Source organism: Schistocerca serialis, chromosome 1 (genome assembly GCF_023864345.2).
Source record: "Schistocerca serialis cubense isolate TAMUIC-IGC-003099 chromosome 1, iqSchSeri2.2, whole genome shotgun sequence".
Lineage (NCBI taxonomy): Eukaryota > Metazoa > Arthropoda > Insecta > Orthoptera > Acrididae > Schistocerca > Schistocerca serialis.
The window spans coordinates 693,269,232-693,295,258 of record NC_064638.1 but is presented as its reverse complement, the minus strand read 5'-3'; the positions used below and the strand labels follow the sequence as shown (position 1 = coordinate 693,295,258).

General features: G+C 42.7%; 1 protein-coding gene and 1 pseudogene across 8 annotated transcripts in view; both read right to left on the bottom strand.

Annotated features, from left to right (window-relative positions):
* LOC126480749 (sodium/potassium-transporting ATPase subunit alpha) overlaps positions 1–26,027 on the bottom strand; it is a 633,888-nt gene that overhangs the window by 100,903 nt on the left and 506,958 nt on the right. For 7 of the 8 annotated variants that reach the window (XM_050104075.1, XM_050104093.1, XM_050104066.1 and 4 more), the window contains exons 2-3: positions 4,871–4,951; positions 533–667 (exon numbers count right to left, since the gene is read on the bottom strand). In XM_050104075.1, the coding sequence (XP_049960032.1) occupies positions 533–667; positions 4,871–4,951 (216 nt within the window). The remainder of the gene's footprint in view (positions 1–532; positions 668–4,870; positions 4,952–26,027) is intronic. The other variant, XM_050104083.1, reaches the window with a different exon arrangement.
* LOC126429195 (5S ribosomal RNA) lies at positions 17,339–17,456 on the bottom strand (annotated as a pseudogene).

Here is a 26,027-nt window from a genome sequence, read left to right as displayed (position 1 = left end):
AACAATTAAACCTTTATCAGTATATAAAGTTTCATCATCTCCGCTAAGAACCAAATTCCCTACACAAATAATTTCTCAATAGAATCACTTCACTAAATAAATGAGCAATCACACACACATTAACTTCTGAAAAGTACGATGTGAAATACAATCTGTAAATGAATTCACAATATGTTAGGTATAACCAACTGAGAGAGTTCATTTTTTTAAGACAAAGGCCCCAGATTTATGAGGATGGAAATTTATGCTCTGCCTGTTCATACTGAGCACATATACATTCATGTGGCTGTTTATTTCACTTTTCTTTCCTTGTATCAAGCTGACACCACCACGAATTCCTCTCCTGACGACATACATCATTGTAAAAATAATCCTTGGATAAATAAATTACTGAGACAGAAATTAATGTTATTCAGTAGCAAAGTTACAGGCAAGAGAAGAATTGAGAATTTATGCTTTCACAATGCCTATCGTGTCACAGATTTTCCACTTTTATCTTAAAATGGCACAGATGTGTAATGCAGATACTTACCGTTTCTGGATTTGTGCTGAAACGTGCATAGAGCTCTTCTGGTGAAATCTTGTGGAAATCGATATCTAACTCTTGTTTCAAATCATCTAAGTTATCTGCTTTCTTCTTCTTTGCTGATGGTTCTTTCCGCCGGGACTGTAAGTAAAAGGAATATTTTAAATACAAATTTGTACACGACTATAGACATCATACATCTGGCAAACAAGTAACTAATTTAAAAATTGTCTTTTCATACGATTTGGTATCTTCCTACAGCTTTCTTTTGGAAAAAGGAAAAGGCAAATTACTGATGTAAAGTACTTAACCAAACATAATGCTGCGAAAATTACCATTGTGAACGTTCCTTGTTTAATGCACAAATTACTAAAAAAAAGTCTATCTGTGTACCAAAGCGAATTTCATATCGCTCTGATTTATTAGAGGGAAATTTAAGTCTTTGATTTGCTACAAACGATCACAACTGAATTTCCGATAAATATTAGTAAACTCTTCACAACAAGCCAAAGTTCTTACCAAAACGAAAGAGATACACTCGTCTCATAGATTGAACATTCCGTAAACCTTCGCTTTTGTCAAAATATCAAAACTGATAGAAAGTCATACTTTTAAAACCCTGCTGGAGTCCTCGTTAGTTGACAGTTTCAGAGATTAAGATTAGCTAATATTTTAAAATGATTTTACGCGTAAAGTGCTAAATAATATACTTTTACTGATGATCTATAACCGAAATTGTTACAGTAAAGTCGATTAATGGTGTTAATAGCCAGCAAGTATACCGCTGAAAACGGCTATTTCAACATTCGTAGAGTTTTGTTTGTGGGTAATACTTTTTCAGACATTGCGTAGGTGCATACATGATTTTCCAGTCTTATTTTAGGGTCGGTGTCGACACTGCACACGATGTAAAGTCTGCTACTGTGCCGCACATTTGTAAAATTCATTATTGCAAATCATGTCGACATGCTCGTGGGAATAAAACCTGTAATGTACAACACATTTTGTTTTATACACATAGAACAAGAGTTTTGCATCACCCCTTTATTTGGAAATTCAAGTCACAGTCACAGTCACAGTCTGGCTCTGAGGTGTGTGTATATATATTCATTTGCAGTGCGTACAGATAAAATAATGTTTAAGTCGTCTGTTTCTCAACCCATTCTAACGATCCTTGCATGCTGAAGGAATGTATTCACAAGGGCACTACGATGAGCATAGTCATCAAGATGAAATTGTTACCAAAACGTTGTAGATACCTGTCCCACTATTGGTTGCAAAATCTCGCCTCTGTACCATAGACCAGTGAGATTGCCCTCAGGAACTACAAGAGGCCACATGTCATGCCACCCCAGAACATCACTCCATCACCATCTTGTAGCACATGGGGAACACTGTTGGAGGCGTTGGATATTACGGAGTTGTCTCCAAACACGTTGTCTGTGATAGTCACGGTAGAAACAGATCGGAGTTCCGTCCGTAAATAACACCCGACGCCAATCCTGGGGAATCCATTCTGTATGATTTCTTGCCTATCGGTAACAGACTCCATGGTGTTGTCGTTACGGCGTAGCGTTCGCCATGGTCAACGGGAATGGAGGTTCGCATCATACAATCGTCTCCTGACAGTTATGCGATACATGGCGTCCTGCAGCCTCATCGAACGCCAAATTCGGTTCTGGAACACTCAGCCCGTGATTCTTTTAACTCAAAGGCCGTAGAAATCTGTCATCCTGTGCACCTTCTGGACGTAGACGTCCTGTGCGGTGTAAATCCTCAATACTACATCTCAATTGGAACCGATCCCATGTCTGCACGACAACACAGGGGTGACCTTATGATTGACACTAACAGTCACAATAGTAACACAGCTGCACGATCTACCAGGGTTGTGTCCGCCTGTTTAGCTGGGTACTACCGTATCTCGCCTCCCCTGCAAGCGGGCCCGGGTTCGATTCCCGACCGGGGCGGAGAAGTTCTACGCTCGGGGACTGGGTGCTATGTTGTCATCATCATCATTTCATTCTCATCACCGGCGCGCAGGTCACCCAATGTGGCGTCGAATGAAATAAGACTTGCACCTGGCGGCCGAACTTCCTCGAATAGGGGCCTCGCGGCCAACGATGCCATACGCTCATTTTCATTTTTTTTATATTTTTTTACCAGGGTGATGCAAAATTTTTGTTGATACGTGTATATTAATAATCAACACAAACCACGATGCATATGTTTGTTCTGCGGCTCCAGTGTCACCTTATATTTTCTGCCAAAACGCTTTCTAAAATGATATCGCAAAATTTAGAAAATCTCTTTTAAGTGGAGCAAAGGACGTAGTGAAACGTATGAAATTAGACTGATATAAAAGACGTATTTTCACTTAATAAGAAGTGATCACCCCCTTATTCACAATGAAGCCAAACGTCGACACTGAAATAAGAACATAGTATGTGATGGTACTAGATTTTAAGAGCGATCCTTTGATACAAGATACAGGACATTTTAACAGATATTCTTACGTTGCATTTTGACAGAGTACTAGATACTTATGATTATGTGTTAGTTGATGATAAATGGAATGGTTAGTGAATCCAACAGAATAGGCGCTGCCTTCCAAACCGACCAGGGACTCGTCGTCAACGTTGAAAGTCTCCTCTCACCATCTCGGCTCGAATGAAAAACGGATGTGACATGACTCGGTCGATTACTTTTTCATTCTCCGTTAATTACCTTCTCGCCCAAAAAATTGAAAATCAGAATTTATTGAGATCGAGTGCCATAATTGCTTACAGACACACAAAAGCCCTACAACTGACCACATCTGCCCAAGGAGGTACTTTGAGAAACGCTAATTAGTTGATTGAAAAGGAGCACTGTACATACAATACGAATGGGAGAAATACTTGAGAAGTACCACAGCGACGATAACGAGCGAAAACAATGATCTGGTTGCAGTTACCTAGAAACATGATAGTCAAGAAAAAAGCACGTCGTAGTTAAACAATGTGCAAATTACTGCTGCAGAAAGAACTGTTACATTGGTTTCATACCATATTGTTTTTGTCAGACAGTGCTACAACGAAAACTCTAACCTAACCTAACCAAGAAATGGTCTCGAAATGTACAGGCAACAAATTGCCAGGGCGCATAGAGTGCCAAATACAGATTCGGCGTAGCATGCAGAACATGTCTATGCGTTTCACAACTGTCAGTACGATAACTCTAAACATACGAGGGCTATTCAAAAAAGAATCCGACTTTTATTTACAAAATCGGTCTTTATTCAAATACAACTGTTTGACACTAGTCACCTTCAAAGTAATTCATGTCAGCTTCTACATATCTATCTCAACCACTGCTTGAAGCATCTCTGGATAAACCTCTTTTGATATGGTGGCAGCTGCTCCGTCGAATTCTGCATGATGCCTTTCCTGTTCTGATATGTGGTCCCTTTCAGAGATTTTTCAGTTCAGGGAAAAGCCGGAGGTCACTCGGTACTAGGTCAAGGAAATAGGGAGGTTGACAAACCACAGTCGTGTAGTGTTTCACCAAAACGATTAGCGGGTGCTTTATCATGGTGAAGATGTTAACCGGTCGCTGCCCAAAAGTCCAGCCATTTGCGTCTCACTCCTTCACTAAGGCGACGCAGAACCTCTTGGTAGTACTCCTTATTGACATTAGTACCGTCTGGGGGCGTACTCATGATGGACAACGTCACTGGAGTCAAAAAAGGCGGTCAGAATGATTTTCACATTGGATGCTTCCATTGCTCGTGACTTCATCATCTCTGGAAAACTACTGCAACCTACATCGATTTGAACTTGCTAATAACATTCAAGCCTTGGTCTCCCTCTACAGTTGCCCCCCTCCCAGCATTTTCTTTTAGCCTGGCTGAGCCATAATTTTTTTTCCTAATTTGGTTCAGTACCTCATCACTAGTTATTCAATTCACCCACCTAATCTTCAATATTCCTCAGTAGCACCACACGTCAAAAGCTTTTATTATCTTCTGTTGCTACTTATTGTCAGAAACTAATTTTTCAAAAACTTTGTTGAATCTATACCATGTGTTTCAGTGATGAGTGGATATATGAGACGTGTAATTGTAATGCGGAGACAGCATATTATGTACCGTACATCAAACCAAACCTCATGCAGACTCTTTCTGTGCGGAAACATGTCGAATTGCTCTACGTAAACATTGCAGAACGCGCTATATGGAGAACAAATGCAAAAGCACGGACTACGGCGGAAGGAGAGGCTTTTCGTAGAGAGTCCCAGGCCGGAAAGCGTTGCAGCGCCACACAGGAAGAGAAGACAGGAGTTGTAGAGAGGTGAGAGGGGTACCTTAGCCTTGCCGTCGGCAGTCTTGTTGTCGTCCGGCAGCGACGGGATGGTAGCCACGCGGTACGAGTCTGTCCGGCCGTGCTGCAACACACACTCACAAGATGCCACTACTGGCTACACGCTACACTACAAGGCTGGCACGGCTGGCGTAGCTCTTCAACAGCGCAGGCGTAGCAAAGCTTGCTGTGCGGGACGTTAGGAATCATCCTCAGTGAGCAACTTAATGATTTCTTATTTTATTTCTGCATTTGCTTTCAGTATGCCCTTTTGGTTACCACAGATTTTTTTTTTTTTTTTATATATATATGGGTAAGTCGGTGGCTTCATGGCGGTCTCGTGTCGAGGAACTAGCGTAGGTTCAAATGGCTCTGAGCACTATGGGACTTAACATCTATGGTCATCGGTCCCCTAGAACTTAGAACTACTTAAACCTAACTAACCTAAGGACAGCACACAACACCCAGTCATCACGAGGCAGAGAAAATCCCTGACCCCGCCGGGAATAGAACCCGGGAACCCGGGCATGGGACGCGAGAACGCTACCGCACGACCACGAGCTGCGGACCTCGCGCATGTGGTTTGAGGTGTTACTGAACAGAAGCAGGCGAGATTGTGTTGCCTTACATGGACTACACAGAGAATTCGTCGGGAACTTAAGTGCTTTTTTTTAATTATTTATGGAGTCCGACACATTATAGGACAAACCCGGTAGCTCAATGGCTCTAACATCTTTTCCCTGGTCCTCTGGCAACATCTCATGTACTATTACGTGAAACGTGCTGGTTCGGATTCCACAATAAGCTGCAGTCCACTTTCAACAGGGACGCCTCTTCTACACTAAGCTGTACAGTGTTAAAAACCAACCTCTGGACTAAATACTGGTACGTACGAGAATAATGTGTGCGATAATTTCACTCAGTAACAAAGTGAAGAAGACGAGTCGTTGCAGAACACTCGCGTCTTTCCTGTGATACCATCGGAACGGCACTGAGGCAAGACATTCCCTTCTGGGAATATCTAGGAGATTACCAATATCGACATTTGCCTTGGTCGGAACAAGTTGCTCTTTTCTGTTTGTTGTTGGACGACACTGCCTCAGATAAATAAATTTAAAAAAAAAAACGCCTAGTTAGTTTGCTCGTACAGTATTCGGTTGTACGGGTAAAGGGACAAAGTTGGCGTCGAACTGTGCCAAAATGTACCCATTCTCTCTACGGCATAGTATTTTTCTGAATCATAGCAAATCCGTGGCAGCAAGCGCTCTTCTTTATTCTCATACAAAAAGAAACACATGTAAGATGTACACGATGTGCGCTGAATCGCCAGAAACAGAGCCTGATTCTTTAGAAGTTTACAATGCTGCTGACGGGGAATGTAAATTTTTTTTAAAAATTCTCTCTGCAAACGGCTAATCGTGACCGCCATGAAACCACGGACTCAATAGTTTGAGAATATCTGGAAAAACACTGACAAATGAGCGCTTCACCCATGCCAGGAATGTCGTTGCACTGCGCTGTCAAGAGCTGACGCCTAGTTAACATTCCACGAAACATTACATTCAACAAATAATGCAGTTATTACACATTAGCAGTCACTAACATTCACTAAAACTAGCAGCAACAAAACAGCAAATGCGGATGCACCTTATAAATTAATATTTTCTGCAGGTCAGCACAAAAACCTGCTCGTGCGTTCTCTCTCAATAAAAGACGAGAAGCATGAAGGGTGAAGAGGTAGTCACAGTGCGCTAGAGAATCTGACCGTACCTGCGCTTCATGCAGGAAAACGCTAGTAGCCTCCGGAATGCAAGGCAGTTTTTTGTGCTGTCCACAAAACAATTAGCGACAACAGGGTAACGGTTACATAACAATTAAAACATGATTATACAGGAACATAACATGCAGGTTTGCGTAGCAGGTCAGATTAAATACTACAAAATCACATCTGCTCCACATCTTTACGAATAGTATATAGAAACATGCTATTACAAGGGACCAACAATAAGAACTAGTTTATTCACAAAGATACAAAGGCTGCTAAGAGACTGAGCGACATAGATGATCACTCGAATAAAAAAGGTATTTTTCCATTACGTATCTGCTGCTGATGGTTCGCAATGACTCCCAATGTCCATGGAGAATGTTGGATACACACTTACCAGCATAATTTAATGTCTAAATGGAGACATCGTGGCTTTCAAACAGAAGAAACTTGCTACACAACTGAATAACGACTCATCATTTCCTTTCCGATAGTAAAATACTTGACATAGTTTTTCAATTTTCGATGCGCCTTCTGTGTCTTTACCTCGGGGCCCACCAATGAAGTAATAAAACAAACCGAGCATGCGAGTGATTTCTCTACTGATTGGTTACGTCTCATAAAATCGATTTACAGCATCGTTCTTTAGACTGTACGGGTCCGTTGCTAGTCTGAAGACGAGTAGATAGTCTCAGATAATAATTTCGAGTTTTGTGACAAAGCCAGCTGTAGATTCCTCAACCTGTACTGCAGGCTGCACACTTGTAAAAGTCGCCTTAGATAGATCAAGGTGCACTATAAACCGGAAACCGTCACTCGGACAGCAGATTATGTGTTACGCAGAACAAAAACGCATCTTTTGTGTTAGGAGAAACTCCAAGATCCCTAAACCAAAACTGACCTTTATACAGACTGACTATCAACATAACTAAATAGCAATTAAGGAAAGTGAAAAAATTAAAACATATGTTGTTAACCGCAGGCTGCACACTTGTAAAAGTCGCCTTAGATAGATCAAGGTGCACTATAAACCGGAAACCGTCACTCGGACAGCAGATTATGTGTTACGCAGAACAAAAACGCATCTTTTGTGTTAGGAGAAACTCCAAGATCCCTAAACCAAAACTGACCTTTATACAGACTGACTATCAACATAACTAAATAGCAATTAAGGAAAGTGAAAAAATTAAAACATATGTTGTTAACCGCCGGCCCAATCGCAGCGAAGTCTCGGAACCGAGGTCCCTCCTAGAAAACAGTTGCCTCCACTGAGTCAACTGCGAGTTAGTCGAAACCCGAAGTAGAAAGTGGGGAAATTATAGGAAACAGGTGAAACTTATGCATTAGACTTCACAGTAGGAACCAGAACCATTAGATCTAGTGAGGCCAAAAAGGTCTGACTGAAAACACTTAATTATGGACAAGAACAGCCGATGTCGACGGGCTTACGATTAATAATCTGAAGCTTCTAAGAATCAACAAATTCAGACATACACCATGTGATCAAAAGTATCTGGACACCCCCAAAAACATAACGTTTTTCATATTAGGTGCATAGGTGCATTGTGCTGCCACCTACTGCCAGGTACTCCATACCAGGGACCTCAGTAGTCTTTAGACATTGTGAGATAGCACAATGGGGCGCTCCGCGGACTTAGAATGTTGTCAGGTGATTTGGTGTCACTCGTGTCACAGGTCCGTACGCGAGATTTCCACACCAAGTAACATCCCTAGATCCATTGTTTCCGATGTGATAGTGAAGTGGAAACGTTAAGGGGCACGTACAGCACAAGAGCGTACACGCCGACCTCGTGACTGACAGAGACCGCTGACAATTGAAGAGGGTCGTAAAGGCCCGTCCACACTCAACGATCTGTCTGCGCACATCACTTCTGCGCAGAGAGATCGTTGCGTGTGGACAGAAGATTTGCACCAACCTGAGGTGTGTGCAAACCTGGAAGTTGGAGTTGGCGGTTTGAGCGAAACCTTTCAAATCTGTGGGTTCAAACCGCAACTGCGCAGACAAGTTGGAGCGTGTGGACAGGAGATCGCCGCAATCTGGCGCGAAACAGCTGTTTGCTCAGTCTATTGTTTGTATTTGTGCGCAAAGGGCATTAAAATGGCTGATACTCGTGTGTTCTCGAGAGTTTGTAAGTGAATTCATTGAAATATATAGAAACCACCCATGTTTGTGGAAGATTAAAAGTAAAGAATGTAGTGACCGAGACAAAAAGACAGCAGCATACAATGTTCTAACTGAAAAATTGCGGGCAGTTGACGCCTCGGCAAACAGAGAAACAGTAATAATAATTAAAAAAAAAAATTCGTTGCGAACTGTTTACCGAAAAGAGTTATCCAAAGTTCAGAAATCTAGAAGATCTGGTGTAGGAGTAGATCAAGTATACCAGCCAACGTTATGGCATTTTGATCTGCTTGGCTTTCTTAGTGATCAACAAACGCCAAGACCAAGCAGGAGTACAATTGAAGATGAAATTGGAGTGTCAATGTGAGAGTTAATGTAAAACAATATATTTCACATACGTTTATCAAAAGTTTATACAAAAGAATATATTTGTGTGCAAACATAATAGAAAATTAACTGCTATTATAAAAAGAAACATGAATATACTTGTCCATGTTTTAGGTTCGCCCTGCAACTCTCGCAGTAAATTTATGTGAGAAAACTGCTTTCGCTATTAGCAGCCACTGTCTACACCATTTTGACCGCTTTCTCTGTTTCCTGTGGTTGCTCTGAATGTTTCTTGCAACACAAGTTGCGAACACAGACCACAACAGAACTTCCTCCATTTCTATATTTCAAAATAACTGAATTAAATTTTTGACGTTTACGGGGAGCGTAGTCGCTTGCCACTGATATTTCTTTTCTACACCGACAGATGGCGGGCGAGTAGTAGATTGGGGTTTGTGTCGTGTGAACACACCACATTTGCAGCGATCTTTTGCATGTACAGACATCTGCGCCGATGTCTGCGCAGACATATCGTTGCGTGTGGACCGGGCTTAATGTGTAATAGGCAGACATCTATCCAGACCATCGCAAAGGAATTCCAAACTGCATCAGGATCCACTGCAAGTACTCTGACAATTAGGCGGGAGGTAGAAAACTTGGATTTCATAGTCGAGCGGCTCCTCATAAGCCACACATCACGCCGGTAAATGCCAAACGACGCCTCGCTTTGTGTAAGGAGCGTTAACATTGGACGATTGAACAGTGGAAAAACGTTGTGTGGAGTGAAGGATCACGGTACACAATGTGGCGATCCGATGGCAGGCTGTGGGTATGGCGAACGCCCGGTGAACGTCATCTGCCAGCATGTGTAGTACCAACAGTAAAATTCGGAGGCGGTGATGTTATGATGTGGTCGTGTTTTTCGTGGAGGGGGCTTGCACCCTTTGTTGTTTTACGTGGCACTATCACAGCACAGCCCTACGTTGATGTTTTAAGCACCTTCTTGCTTCCCACTGTTGAACAGCAGTTCGGGGATGGCGATTGCATCTTTCAGCACGATCGAGCACCTGTTCACAATGCACGGCCTCTGGCGCAGTGGTTACACAGCAATAGCTTATTAATAGCCCGTCTACCTGATGCTTTGAGAAAATTTTATTCAAATTTGACAAACGCAGAAGAGTTGTGGTTAGGCTCAAACATATCTTAAAACGTACTTTAGACAAACACGTGCCAAGTAAGGCAACAAAAGATAGAAGAGGCGCACCACGGTTTAATCGTGTAATGAAAAACTGAGAATGGTGAAGGACGTATAAAAAAATCTGAGCTAATAAGCATCTGCATACATTTTACCCAGTCTCTCGTAGATTAATCTGCTGAAGAAAGTGAACCCAAGAGACAGAAAGACGAAATATAAATTTTCACATTTAAAAATTAACTCACACATTAGTATATAACCTTATCAATGTTTAACCGCTACTCATGCTGTCGAATGGGAGTCACTGAGATGTACAACCACGGTATTGGAAAACACTCAAGAGTGCTCAAAGCGAACAAGGTACCAGGCTCTTGCGAAATTCCAATTCTATTTTTCACTATGTAAGATGTACAATTAACCTCGTTTCTATCTTGTCTCACTGAATCAGTAATGTTTCAGAAAAATATGACTGAGATTTACTACAGTTCGTTTTATTAATACACGATATCTTGTAGATAGAAGATACAGATGAAGAAGTAGATGGCGTCTACCTAGGTTTCCGAAAGCCATTGCACTCTGTATTAAACTGTCGATTGCTAATCAAGGTATCACAAACATGTCATTGGTTCGAATAATATTTGATTAATAGAGTTAAGTCATTATTGTGAACGGCTACTTATTCGACATAAACGAAAGTAAAATTGGTCGTGTCCTAAGGAATCGTAAGAGGTCGACTAACGTTTACAAACGGTTCATTAGGTAGGATCGGCGATACTTTCAAAGTTCTCGATAAGGATGTATTGTCTAACGGAAAACTGATGCAAGAGAATCACCGCAGAGCGCCTTTCCAGTGTTTCTAATAGGTGTAATGAATGGCAGTTTTGACTGCGGATAAATACAAATTATACACATAACAAAGATAAATAAACCTATAGTATGACTAATACAATGAGGCTGATTGAAACGGGAGGAACACATTTGTAGCAGGAAAGGCGAATGTGAAACTTAAATTTGTTGGATGCATTTTGCAAAAGTGTCTTTTTCTTTATAGATGGATTGCATACAAGACGCTAGGGCACCCAATTCCAAAAGACTGTTCCAATGCTTGGATCTCTTTAATAAGATGGTATCAAAGCGGATATCTAACGAGTTTGTGGTCCGATTGAACACGTCAGTATAGCCTATAAGAAAATGTAACAAATCTGCTCAGGGAATATAACTAGGTAACTTTGAAGAAAGGAGACTGTTTCTAACGAAGCCCTGTAGGGTAAATTTAGAGAAATGGTTCTAGTGGAAGACTGTGAGGCAATTATACTTCTATCAAATGAGTGGAATGGTCAAATGAGCGGAATGGCTGCCAAGCGGTGTGTGTCCAACATTCAGCTTTCTCAAGAGAGTACATTTAAAGTTTCCAGCTCATTATTACATATTTCTTGAGTAAATTAGGGCATGACAGTAACCTGTAAATGCAAACTTTGTACCATAATGCATAATTCTATTGATAAAAAGCCTCAACAACCTCAAAATTAAAATCTTCAAAATCATTATCTTAAAAAAATGATTTGCGTATGGTAATGAGCTCCAATAAACGTTGACCACAGTAGTGGACCAAAGAGAGAGAGAGAGCATTTTGTTAGTGCGCTCTCTCTCTCTTTGGTCATCTACTGACAACATATTCAAAAAAACAGAATTGTTATTTATCGTCAGAGTAGGAAAAATGAAAAGTGAATAACACAAAGTGAAAATTCAGACAATGTCATTATTTTGATGTTATCACCGTTTCATCAAATTGTTCGGCAGTGTTTGAAACGCCACGACCGCATTGTAAACCTAGAAAGAAATCGTGCTGGCAGGAAGGTATAAAGTTCAGAAGGTCAGCCATTTTTGTTTCTCTGCTTTCGTGACGAATTTTCTACCAGCGGAAACTATTTGAAAACTCACTGAAAGACGGCCAGCCCTGTTTTCAGAAGCGCGCCCTTTCCTCAGATCGAGTTTCTGGAATTCAATCTTTAAGTTCGGGGTTTATTTCCTAAAAGCAGATGTTCCACGCGCTTTATCGTACTTGATATGACGCATTTTCGGTCAGCTGCTTTCATTTCCAGCAACATTCTTTCTTCTCTTCGTGACACACTTGAAGGTGCAGCAGGGAATAAAGGCGGTGTCAGCACATTTTTCAGTTTTTGTGACTTACACCACTTTGCAGCCAACCTGCCCGTTCGTAAGCAGTATCAATCGCAGCGCAACAGAGGCACGTAGCCAGTAACTTTCCCTCACGCCATGCGCAAATGGAGTAGGAGAGGAGATGGGCAACAGTGGTACACTGCAGAATTGCTCACGGAGAATTAGGTGGATCGAATAACATTACAAGTCTTGTTCTTAAGGAAAGGCTTTCGATTCTCATAGAAGCCAGCGTTCATCCCAAAATGCTTTATTATATGTAGACTGCATGGTTAAGTGTATTTTCAGAGAGCTGTGTGGTTCAGTTTTCTACCCTGAATAATGTTTCCCGTAGTTTCCTTAAACCGTATCACGTACATGCCGAGATAATTCCTTCAGTAGACCTTGGTCGATTTCTTCTCCCATACTAATAAAAAGGTACTGTATTGCGTTTCTAATTATGTAGCTGTAGGTGGAACATTAAGTTTCAATTTTCCGTCCTTCCTTATTATGTATGAATCGAGAACAGAACGGGAAGAAACCCAAATACGTAAATGGTTCACTAAACAGTACACTCACGTACACGTTTGTTGAAAGTGATGCAGGCAAAGATTCCTTTAAAAATATAAATTCCTTAAAAAATAGAAAGATTCCTTTGGACAATATACATAAATCTGGTGGAGGTCCACGGTTCCAACCGAATGCTGCACGAGGAATCTATAAAGGCGGTACATGCCATGCTACGCAACTATGGATTGAGCTATTGGGCGCGCCCGACAAGAGCGTCTACTTGTCACTGTTTCCTTTCCAATGTGAACCTATTGTCAGTTTTCATACAGTAAATAGGAAGCGACAGAGGCTGAAAGAGACAATGACGATTTGTAAAGGAGGGCTCCTGCCAACGGCAGCCGATGGACACAGAGAGGTTTTTTTTTCTTTTCTTTTCTTTTTCTTTTTTTCTTTCTTTGCTGAAACGAAATTTTGTGATTAAATCTGCGATCTAAGGTATAATTTTCTGGCTATCACTTCTTTTCCGTTTGTGGAGAGGATACTGTCATAGGCTGAGCGGATGAATGATTAAATTCTTCTAAGTTAACTGCTTCGAAATATGAATCCATACACAATATATGAATGGATGTGAGCATGCGCGCGCGCATGTCTATGTGTGTGTGTGTGTGTGTGTGTGTGTGTGTGTGTGTGTGTGTGTGCGCGCGCGCGCGCCTAAACTACTGGACCTTTTTCAACCAAAGCCGGCACACACATCCTTATTGTCAAGCAACAATAACTATGTGGATAAAAACCACCTGCCTATCGTAGTTCAGGAGATATGACGTCATAAACAAGGAGATCCGTCACAAACTGTCGCATCATGCATGGCGTTTAACTTTATTACTTCTTTTCTACCAACTCTGTTCGCAACACGTGTTGCAGAGAGTTTTACATATGATTCAATGTACCTGTAAAATTATATCATTGTTTGAGACATAGGTCAGGAAATATGACGTCATGAATGATGAGACGCGAGAAAAACTTGCGCATCATGCATGGCATTTAAATTTGTTTCTTTGCTGTTAACATATTTCGTTGACAGTATTTACGTGACGCTGAATGTATCTACGCAAATATATCATTGTACGACAGATAGTTCAAGAGATATGAGGTCGCCGGCCGGAGTGACAGAGCGGTTCTAGGCGCTACAGTCTGGAACCGCGCGACCGCTACGGTCGCAGGTTCGAATCCTGCCTCGGGCATGGATGTGTGTGATGTCCTTAGGTTCGTTAGGTTTAAGTAGTTCTAAGTTCTAGGGGACTGATGACCTCAGATGTTAAGTCCCATAGTGCTCAGAGGCATTTGAACCATTTGATATGAGGTCATAAACACTGAGATACATGAAAAAACTCCGTATCATGCATGAAGTTTTACTAGATGTTTTCTTTACTAACAAGATACTCCTATAGTCGAGTCAACTTACGGAAATCCCCGACACTTGGCGGTGCTTTTGACAGCTTTCAACTGCGAAGCCCACAGAACTGTAGGTAAAAACGATAACCGTCTATAGGGCTATGAAGAGGCGTTGCCACAGAGACGTTTAAAATCGGATTGTAGACACGCGAAGCCGCTGCGCCTAGCATGCAGAAGCTATCCATGATCATGTTTCTTAATTCTGGTTACTTTATTTACACATATGTAAATTTTGACATATTTCTATGTACGACTGTTTCATAATTTCGGAGGTATTTTTCACGAATACATGGGACTGAAATTTCTTTTCGTACTTCACTACAAAAACAGTTCATTTTTTGTTTTCATTTCTATTTAAAAATGACAAAAAAACATCTAGGAAATGCCGGGTTTGTCACCTAGTATGAAATTAAATAAAAACTCGCTTTTGATCCCTTGATGTTCATAAGTTTTTGGTCAGAAAAAGGTATATTCTTTCGTTCAGATTATCTGAGTAGTGTTGCTAGAATTTGCTACTGAACACAACAGAGCCTTGCTTTATATTCGGAACGCGCGTGGTTCATTTTTGAACGTAGCACCTCTGTGTACTTGAGTGCGTTGTAAAACTGAATTCGATCGAGATCTATGTATGTAGCTCTCTACATGGGTGAAAGTCCATCTGCGTCTCGAGGAAACTAGACCATTCACGTTCGAAGAGATAGCAGGACTGCGGACGGTCATCGTAAACTTCACTCCACGATATTTCAAATGGACACCTACCAGTCATCTTCAGGTGAGCCATCGAAGACGAAGGCGCGGGATAGCCGCGCGGTCTTAGGCGCCTTGCCACGGTACGTGTGGCTACCCCCCCCCCCCACACCCCCCTCCTCCGTCGGAGGTTCAAGTCCTCCCTCGGCCATGGATGTGTGTGTGTGTTGTTCTTAGCGTAAGTTAGTTTCAGTTAGATTAAGTAGTAAGGTTAGGGACCGATGACCTCAGCAGTCTGGTCCCATAGGAACTTACTACAAGTTTCCAAGAAGACAATGACGTTTCCTGCTCCGCCTTACATTGCGCGCTGGTGGTATTACCGCGTATGCGTCAGAGTCACGGTGACAGTAGGACCACATCGTGCGGCGGCACCGCCCTCGCTGGTGGAACTGTAAAGATCAGCTGTCTTCGGAGTTGGCGCTAATGTTCTGACATCTTCGTCCGCAAATCTCGGAGATAGGGGATTCCACCCATTATCCAGCTGGTAGCCGCTGTCACAGTTCATTAGATTTTCCGCGATGCCTATTTCAATGGATTTTTTTATAATGGAGCCCCAAAACCACGTTGCTGTGCCCAAAATTAATGTTTTGTCATACTCCATTGAACGTCCGTTGGAGATACCATGTTCCGCAGTTGCAGACTTGCTGGGTTGCAGAAGGCGAGTGCAACGTTCATGAACAAGTTATCCGTCACTGATCCCTGCAGGTCCGAAATGGTGGGCGCGATATGTAAGGCGGAGCGGAGAACGCCTTCATCAGTCTTCAATGGGTCACCTGAAGGTGTCCAGCTGAAATATCGTGGAGAGAAGTTTACAACCACCGACCGCAATCACGAAATCTCTTCGAACGTTTAATTCGCAGGAAAAATTTTGAATTTCACATTAGACCATTCGTGGCAAAGAAATATCATTGATCCATTTTTGACACTTATCGTTCCAAATGAGGCACTGATTCTGTAGTTTTACGTGAGCCTTCAGCAATAAAATTTCAGTACAACTCATTATTTTCATTACAATGCAGTGGCAACGACTCCGACACATACCTTCTCATTAATAAGTCTCATCGTCGTTACAGATGAACAGACGAAATAAGAAATGTTTTTTTAACATTCAGTATACGAGAGGCAGTCAAATGAGAACCGAAGACCCGCTACAACGGGACGGTCGGCCGCTAACTGATCCACAACCTGGAACCATTGCATAGTTCCGTAATGGTGAGTGTTCGGTTTTCATTTCACCGCCCTTATACTTTATTTGCCTTTCAGTGTCGTTGATGAGAAACTCCAGAGCTCCAGAATTTTATGAAATGAAGAAACTGCACCGTTTTTCGAAGTTGCTATGTTGGAGAATTGTTGCTACTTTCTTTTCGCACGCACACAAAATTAGAAATTCAGTAATCTAGCCATTACAATATCCCCCCTACCTCCATCTCTCTTCAAAACCAGAGAAGAGTTTCGGGATAGGAGCTACAAAATGAAAATGCAACATTAACTCTGATCATCGCATAATTGCTTCAATTTTTCTCGAAGACAGGGTTACCAGATAAATTGCTGACGTTTGCTGACCAGACGGAACTTAAGTCCATGGTCTGCACACTATTGTCCGTACAACAGAATCATCCCTGGTATTTCTGTCCAGTCAGGGAAAGGGGAAGGGGCGACCTTTTCCTGGATGCCACGGACATTGAACTAAAACAATTCTTTATAAACATGGGGATTAAAACCCAGGGGTCAAACACTAGTCGAGCGCAAAACTGGAATCTCTTCGTGTCGTCCTAAAATTAAAATATTATGACATCTTCAAGTAAACATACGGAAAGTATAGTTGTGCGCAAGGTTATTGAAAGGAAGGTTGGGCCTGAAGCGAAACGGGTCACGATTGGCTTGCGCAATGACGTCACTGCTGGAGGAAAGCGACGCAACGGCTGGCGCAGCGAGCCACTCGCGAACACAAACTACTTATAACTGAAATATAAAGCACTCCGTCTTCAGGCCACAAGTGGCCCATCGGGACCATCCGACCGCCGTGTCATTCTCAGATGAGGATGCGGATAGGAGGGGGCGTGTGGTCAGCACACCGCTCTCCTGGTCGTTATGATGGTATTCTTGACCGAAGCCGCTACTATTCGGTCGAGTAGCTCCTCAATTGGCATCACGAGGCTGAGTGCACCCCGAAAAATCCCAACAGCGCAAGGCGGCCTGGATGGTCACCCATCCAAGTGCCGACCACGCCCGACAGCGCTTAACTTCGGTGATCGCACGGGAACCGGTGTATCCACTGCGGCAAGGCCGTTGCACATAACTGAAATATGCTTTCAGAAAATTATTAAAATAGTTGATTTACCTATTTATATGTTAGTAGTGGATGAAGAATGCAACTGCCGTGATTTTCCGCCTTTGTGCTGTAGCTGCCTTTCGCATTCATATTCAGGAATCGAATGCAAATGAAAAGTCTATTCTAACGTAAAGTTTCATAATTTCTGGCAAAAAAATCATCACATTTGGTTTGGACAGCAGCGCAGATTGTTTTCACTACACTTATTTCTGCCCAATCCATTTAATTCATTAAAAATGAGTTCAAATTGGGATACTTCATGTATCACAGACACCCATCACAGCGCGAGATAGTTCAGTCCAACTACAATGTTACGGTTCTCTAGCAGGAGGACTTAAAATATAACTAGACGGTCTTCCCAGTGTGTCATCACAGTACTCGGCGCCATAGGTGATGTAATCAACCAGGTAGCGGATTCCTTCGGAGTAGTCATGTCCCTCTTTTACAGCAGACTCTTCTGGTGCAGGTTGAAGAGTAAAGTTGATATCCTGCAGCTCTCATTCACCATCTATCATTTCCATTGTTTCGCTCATGTAGGGCTAACTTGCTCTGAAAACATGTAACGTCAAAAATTCGTCTGACATCTGGCTCCACGGAAATTTCATTTGATAGAGAGCATTGTGCCCCAAGAGTGGCAGCTATACGGAGTGTCACGGGCAAATATTTTCATTGGCGGCTGAGGACAGTGTACGGAACAACATTCATCAGTGTTTACTTCATTTGCAGACTAATAATTATATCTATTAGGTGTAGAATGTTTTTAGGCTGACTAATACCTTCAAGTACGTGGGGCAAGAGCAAGTCATTAATGCTTATTTACCCCTGGGCAGCAGATCAGGGGTTGAAGTTTGGTGGCGTAGATGCAAAATAGTCAGTCTATACCGGCATGCGTAGTCCACTTAGTGGTGCGTTTACCACTGTGCAGAAAACATCAGGTAGTACATTATATACGTATTTGAGGGAACACTGTTAGACACAGAGAAAAAACTACTAACAAACTAAAGTGGGTATATATTAAGGTACCAACTGCTGTTTTATTACCAACAACCTGTATAATCGATGTTTTACTTCTGTTAGAGAAGGATTCAAGTGGAAAACACCGATGTCTCTTATCTGTGAGAAAAAAATTTGCAAACCGTCTTGGTTCAATCGTGCAATTAGAATATATTTCATCTGCGATGGCTAAAAGTTTGCAAACCACATGAATAACGTGCACGCGGTTATCAATATGTCTTGCTGGAATCGGAACAAACGATTTGTACTGGCTACGCAATTTTTTTTTTCCTTCCTTACAATTCTTTCCTCGAAATCCTTCTGCGTTTCACTATCACATGATGATGTATTCTTGTCATTGCATCTTCGGGCACTCAGGATGTCAAATGCATCGAAAGCAAGTAAGTAAGTAAATAAACAAATCTGCTGCTTCTTCCTCTTCTTCGGGGCAGTACCTTATGGTTTTAGCCACGGTGCCCGAAAAAAAGTTGCGGGAGTAAATAAACCCTTCTACTTTCTCAACCCTTGACACTGAGGCGAATCTTTCTGTAATAGATTTTATTAGCAATTTTCTCATGTGAATGTCTTTATCCATCAACCAGAAAGTGGTTTCTCACTAATTTAAATAAATGTGGAACATCCGAAAACATCCACATTCGTTTATCTTCATATTTTGGGTTGGGTAAGCAGGAATTTGTCTCTGTCACATTAAGACCTTTCCGAATAGTTAGATTCTTTGAGCTGAGGTCGCACACTACCGCAACAATATTGCAGCCAGCAACTTGTATGGAGCAGATAGTAGTGTTTAACTGATCAGCTGTTATCTGTGTGTGGAAACTGCAGTAGACTGGTTGCTTATACCGTGACCAATAGCAAACAACACGTTAGTGTGCGGTCATATAACACGATCTTCAACAGAAACTTATGTAACACTGGTGTCCACAACCTTTTCTTCGAATGAGAGCACACATACAGATTCAACTTTTGATAAAAGAAATGGGTGGGCTTTCATTAGAGGCAAAACCTCTGTAACCACATCACGAAAGTATCTGAAAGAGCGTGATGTCATCTCTTCAACATTGTCAGTCCTGGAAATGGGTAACCAACCTGATTTCTTAAAAACAAATAACACTTCCTAGATACAGCAGGAAGTGTAACTGCTTTGCAAATGTCTTATCTTTGACACTTTGCTCGTTTATTTCCATTCGACCAGCACGCTTCCTGCGTTCTTGAAAACAGTTTACCTAATATTTCGGTCATCTCATCCTGCACTAGCTTCTATTGACACTTTCCCTTATGTTTGTATTTTCTCTCCACAACCTTTCACTTAACTTCAAGCACTTCTCTCTATACCTCATGATTACACAACTACACTACGTGATCAAAAGTATCCGTGCACCCCCAAAAACATACGTTTTTCATATTAGGTGCATAGGTGCACTGTGCTGCCACCTACTGCCAGGTACTCCATATCAGCGACCTCAGTACTCATCAGACATCGTGAGAGAGCAGAATGGGGCGCTTAGCGGAGTTCACGGACTTCGAACGTGGTCAGGTGATTGGGTGTCACTTGTGTCATACGTCTGTACGCAAGATCTCCACACCAATTAACATCCCTAAATCCATTGTTTCCGATGTGATAGTGAAGTGGAAACGCGAAGGGGCACGTAGAGCACAAAAGTGTACACGCCGACCTCGTCTGTTGACTGACAGAGACCAGCTACAGTTAAAGAGGGTCGTAATGTCTAATAGGCAGGCATCTTAGGTGACCATGGCACAGGAAATCCAAACTGCATCAGGATCCACTGCAAGTACTATGACGGTTAGGCGGGAGGTGAGAAAACTTGGAGCCGGCCGAAGTGGCCGTGCGGTTAAAGGCGCTACAGTCTGGAACCGCAAGACCGCTACGGTCGCAGGTTCGAATCCTGCCTCGGAGATGGATGTTTGTAATGTCCTTAGGTTAGTTAGGTTTAACTAGTTCTAAGTTCTAGGGGACTAATGACCTCAGCAGTTCAGTCCCATAGTGCTCAGAGCCATTTGAACCATTTTTGAGAAAACTTGGATTTCATGGTCGACCGGCTGCTCGTAAGACGGTAAATGCCAAACGACGCATCGCTTGGTGCAATGAGCGTAAATATTGGACGATTGAACAGCGGTTAAACGTCGTGGGGAGTGACAAATCACGGTACACAATGCGGCTATCCGATGGCTGGGTGCGCGTATGGCTAATGCCCGGTAAACGTCATCTGCCAAAGTGTGTAGTACCAACAGTAAAATTCGGAGCCAGTGATTTCATTGTGTGGTCGTGTTTTTCATGGAGGGGGTTTCACGTCTTGTTGTTTTGCGTGGCACTATCACAGCACAGGCCTACACTGATGTTTTAAGCACCCTCTTACTTCCCACTGTTGCAGAGCAGTTCGGGGATGGCGATTGCATCTTTCAGCACGATCGAGCACCTGTTCACAATGCACGGCCTCTGGCGCAATGGTTACACGACAATAACATCCCTGTAATGGACTGACCTGTACAGAGTCCTGACCTGAATCTTATAGAACACCTTTGGGATGTTTTGGAACTCCCACTTCGTGCCAGGCCTGACAGACCGACGTCGATACCTCTCCTGAGTGCAGCACTCCGTGAAGAATGGGCTGCCATTCCCAAAAAGCCTTCCAGTACCTAATTGAACGTGTGCCTGCGAGAGTGGAAGCAGTCATCAAAGCTAAGCGTGGGCCAACATCATATTGAATTCCAGCATTACCAATGGAGGGTACCACGAACTTGTAAGTCATTTTCAGCCAGGTGTCCGGTTACTTATGCTCACATTGTGTAGCTGTCAGTCTGCGGTTCCTACATTCTAATTCTTCTATGCGTTTACTAGTTTCGCTGATTTGTTTACTGACATTCATCTGTAGCTGTTGTCTGGTCTATTTTTCCTTTTTGGGAGACACATTACCTATTCATTGTCTTCCTTGCCTGCAACCTGTCTGCCCTATTCGTAGAAACTGCATCTGCACTCATATTACCGCTTATGATGGAAACCCTTCCTATTATATCTATATTCGGCACTGTGTATGACTTAGCATTTTCCTCGGTGGTAGGTTCACAGGTTCTCCTTACAGTTGACGGACTAGACTGACTATCAAGCGTGAAATGTAGCGAACAAAAGGTTGGTGTACCGTAACAGCGAAGCGATCTTTTCAGTGGCACTCTAATACAGACTTACTGCAGTCGAATGTCCTTCGGGAGGGTATGTTAGATTATATCCTGACCTTTTATCTTTCTGCTGTACGACAGGCATCCCGTTGAACACAGCCAGGCATTTTAAAACCAAACTTTTGTCGAACACCGCAAGAGCAGTATAAACTAAATAAACAAAACTACAACACAACTCCGTTACGCGCCTTAATATCCAATGGCGTTGCGTGCCCTCATGATAACGTCATGCGCAAAAAATCAAACCGTTCAGCGATCTGCGCATGCTATTAGTTTGGTACATAAGTTGGTAGCGTTTTTGTTTTGCATGTTCATATTCCGGTTGCTATGAATTTATTTATCGATTGCCATTTTTTATTTGTAGTTCAGTGTTGCTATTTGAGTTTACATATTGTCATTTCGTCATTTGGAATAGTAAGTGGAGCTGTGGACGCTAGAAATTGGAGTACCAACTGAAGAAATCGGCATATTTCCGACATATTCTTCTGTCTGACTTCAACCGAGAGGTGGCAGCAGCGGTGGCAGAAACATTTGCGTCGTGTAGAGAGATAAGGCCGCTGGACAGAGCACAGAAAAAAATGGTTTTCTCTTTTTAAGGAGGATCGTTTTGACATTAGTGATTCTCCACGTTCAGGAAGATCTTCGAGATTTCATGACGACCGGTTAAACGCATCAATCCACACTGAACCACGTCAGTGCTCTCGGGAACTGGCAAATGTAATAAACTGTCGTCGTTCCACCGCCGCGGAACATTTGCATGCAGTCGGGTGTATGGCTACCGACTACTCCAACACCGATCATTCCTGTCCTGTATCGTTACTGGTGACGAGAGATGGTGTCTTTATACTAACAGAAGGAAAAGAAAAGAATGGTTGAGACCAAAGTAGCGACTCCCCATACAAGGACCTGCGAGCATGCATAAAAAATAATGCTATGTATCTGATGGAACAGCGATGGACTGGTGTACTACGAATTGCCTCCCCAAGATGTAAACATCAGTGCTGACATTTACTACCAACAACTGAGACGTGTTTCAGACGCCATTCAAGGACAACGACAAGGAAGACTGCGTGAAATGATAGATACTACTCCACGACAACACCCTCCCGCGTTCTGCTAGAGTGACAAGACACACTACACAAGAATCATCCTGCACTGATTGTATTCACCTGACCTTGCGCCCTCAAAGTTTCACCATGTCCTCCCTTTCTGTCGATCAACTTTCAGTGAACTTCCTTTCCGGATGAAAATGCGCTGCGAACATGACTCGACAAGTTCTTCGCCTCAAAACCGTGTGATTTCTACAGTCGCGGAGCGTTGGCGGATTGCTGTAAACAGTGAAGGAGAATATATTTTTGATAACTAAAGTCTCTGTTATGTGTATCTATTGTGTTTATTTAAAGTATAATAAAACGCTACGAACTTATACACCAACCTAATATTTGGGCTCCCCGTGGTTCATCGTCTGTCGCTCACTGGACAGAATGTATAATGATTTATAATATAATATAAGGGTGATCAAAAAGTTTTCGTTTAAGGGCGTCGCTGCAGCTTATATATATGCAACCCAGCGCGACTCTGATACCGGTATATAATCACCGAATGCAGGCAATCGGTTAGTGTTGCATTCGAGTGGAAAGTTTTTGATCGCTCCTAACATAAATTCATAAACTCTCACTGGATCTCATTTAATTCTTATTAAGGAACAACATACTAAAGGGAAAACACTAAGAAGGCCAACAGTAAAAATGTGCTCTGAACTAATGAAATGAAATGATCGTATGGCATTGTTGGCCGGGAGGCCCCATGCGGCGAAGTTCGGCCGCCGTATTGCTCCCCATCGCACCCCCCTCAGATTTAGTTATAAGTTGGCACAGTGGATAGGCCTTGAAAAACTGAATACAGATCAATCGAGAAAACAGGAAGAAGTTGTGTGGAACTATAAAAAAAAGCAAAATATACAAACTGAGTAGTCCATGCGCAAGATAGGTAACATCACACAGTTCGAGAGCTCGGAAGCGCGGTGGTCCCGTGGATAGCGTGAGCAACTGCGGAATGAGTGGGCTTTGGTTCAAGTCTACCCTCGAGCGAAAAATTTTTCTTTCTTTATTTTCGCAAAGTTATGATCTGTCCGTTCGTTCATTGACGTCTCTGTTCACTGTAATAAGTTTAGTGTCTGTGTTTTGCGACCGCACCGCAAAACCGTGCGATTAGTAGACAAAAGGACGTGCCTCTCCAATGGGAACCGAAAACATTTGATCGCAAGGTCATAGGTCAACCGATTCCTCCACGGGAAAACAAGTCTGATATATTCTATACGACACTGGTGACAGCATGTGCGTCACATGACAGGAATATGTTGTCGACCCACCTAACTTGTCCACTTGGCGAATGGGTAAAAAGATTCTTCTGCCTTGCCCGATTTAGGTTTTCTTGTGGATGTGATAGTCACTCCCAAAAAAATGATGAAAACATAAGAGTTTGTCACAAACTGCAACAAATGAATGCAACAGTTTCACAGTCGCACAGTTTTCCCTGTGTTCTGTCAAAACATATGTTTTTAAGGTTTTCAAATTTTTTCGTGCGTAGACCGTCAAATCCTGCATATCTCCAAGCAAATCTGAACATGTCCTGGAATTTTGGAGAGCAAAGTAGATTATGTGTGAGTGCCTGAACTTCGATAATTGTCTGAAAATAAAAAATTTTCACTCGAGGGAAGATTTGAAACAAGGACCTCTCGTACCGCAGTTCCTTACGCTAACCACGGGACCACGGCGCTCGTGAGCTCACAATTTCTTGTTATGTTGCCTATCTTGCACATGGACTACTCAGTTTGTATATTTTGCTTATTTTTTTTCATAGTTCTACACAACTTCTTCCTGTTTTCTCGATTGATCTGTGTTCAGTTTTTCAAGGCCTATCCACTGTGCCAACTTATAACTAAATCTGAGGGGGGTGCCATGGGGAGGTTCCCTTGTTAGTGCGACTTGCGAGTGTGTGATGAGGAAATGATGATGAAACACACACAACACTCACTCATCACGAGGTAGAGAAAATCCCTGACCCCGCCGGGAATCGAACCCGGGACCCCGTGCGCGGGAAGCGAGAACGCTACCATAAGACCACGAGCTGTGAAGAATGGAGACGTATAGCAAACGCATCCCTTTTGAGCGTCAGACCCGGACCCAGGTGCACATATAATCGTCCTTGGAATTGTCAGGAGATGTTATGCTAAAAGCGTGAACGGCACACAAGGACGGCAAACAACGGCCGCCTAAAACGTGTTCGTTGTTCTGGGCGGGTCAGACGATCTCCCCCCCTCCCTACCTCGCCCACGCCAAACGACCATCGTAGGTACACGAAGAAGGTGGCTCGCGTAGCTGTACAGTCCATTCAAACTGTGTTTCCTGACACACGTGATGAGTCCTGACCTTACAGTTGGTTTGAAGAGCGTTGTGATATTTCCAAGCCAGACGTAAAAGTAACTTACTATACACGTGCGCAATCTGCAGCCGTAAAACGTAAAGCTCTTCCGACGCAGTGTTGCCAGCACTGGAGACAGGAGCTGGCCGTTCTCCTGTCACCTTCGTAGACTATGCAGCTGTCTCAGGCTACAAACGCAGTACTGCTAGGCTAGATTCGATGTAGATACTCTTCATTCATTTTTAACGACACTTAACGCGACTTCTGTTTCTGTCATTTACTTGACCGAGCAAAAAAGAAATGTTAAAGTGCGGTTACGATTTTACGTTCAACTATTAACCTCTCACAACTGGTTGAACGCGACAGTTCACTGACCAGAAAAAGAAAGCGAAAAGTGCGTTCATCAGAAGAACAACGGAGTAGCAACCGATCCCAGGTTGATCACCACTGCAAGGGACACCAATGAGGTCTATGTTTGGGTGTTTGTAACTTGACTTTCACCTTTGCTTTGGCTCATGGTCGTGACTGCATCGATAACAGAGAACACCTGAAGGTCATAGACACTCTAACTGGTACTGCGAAACACATCGCTTGGGTTAAAGTCACCTATAAGTTAATCGTTCCACCTGCAAGTTTGTCGTTCTCGACTGATTCAGTATTCAGAAAATTAGGTAAAAAAAAATTGTCTTGAAGTTTTTAACTTGTTCGCTTACTGGTTCATGTTTTCTATTTCCTTTTTTTCTCTCGTGCGTTGTTATGCGGCGGGTTCGTTTTGCTGTCGGTCGTTTAACCCGGAGGATTATTGTCTGCTTTCTCCGAAGTGGTTCGTTAGGAACCTGCTTTCAAACTAGCACTACCACGTCATGCAAGAGGGATGACCAAAGAGATGTCGAAACTTGGGCTC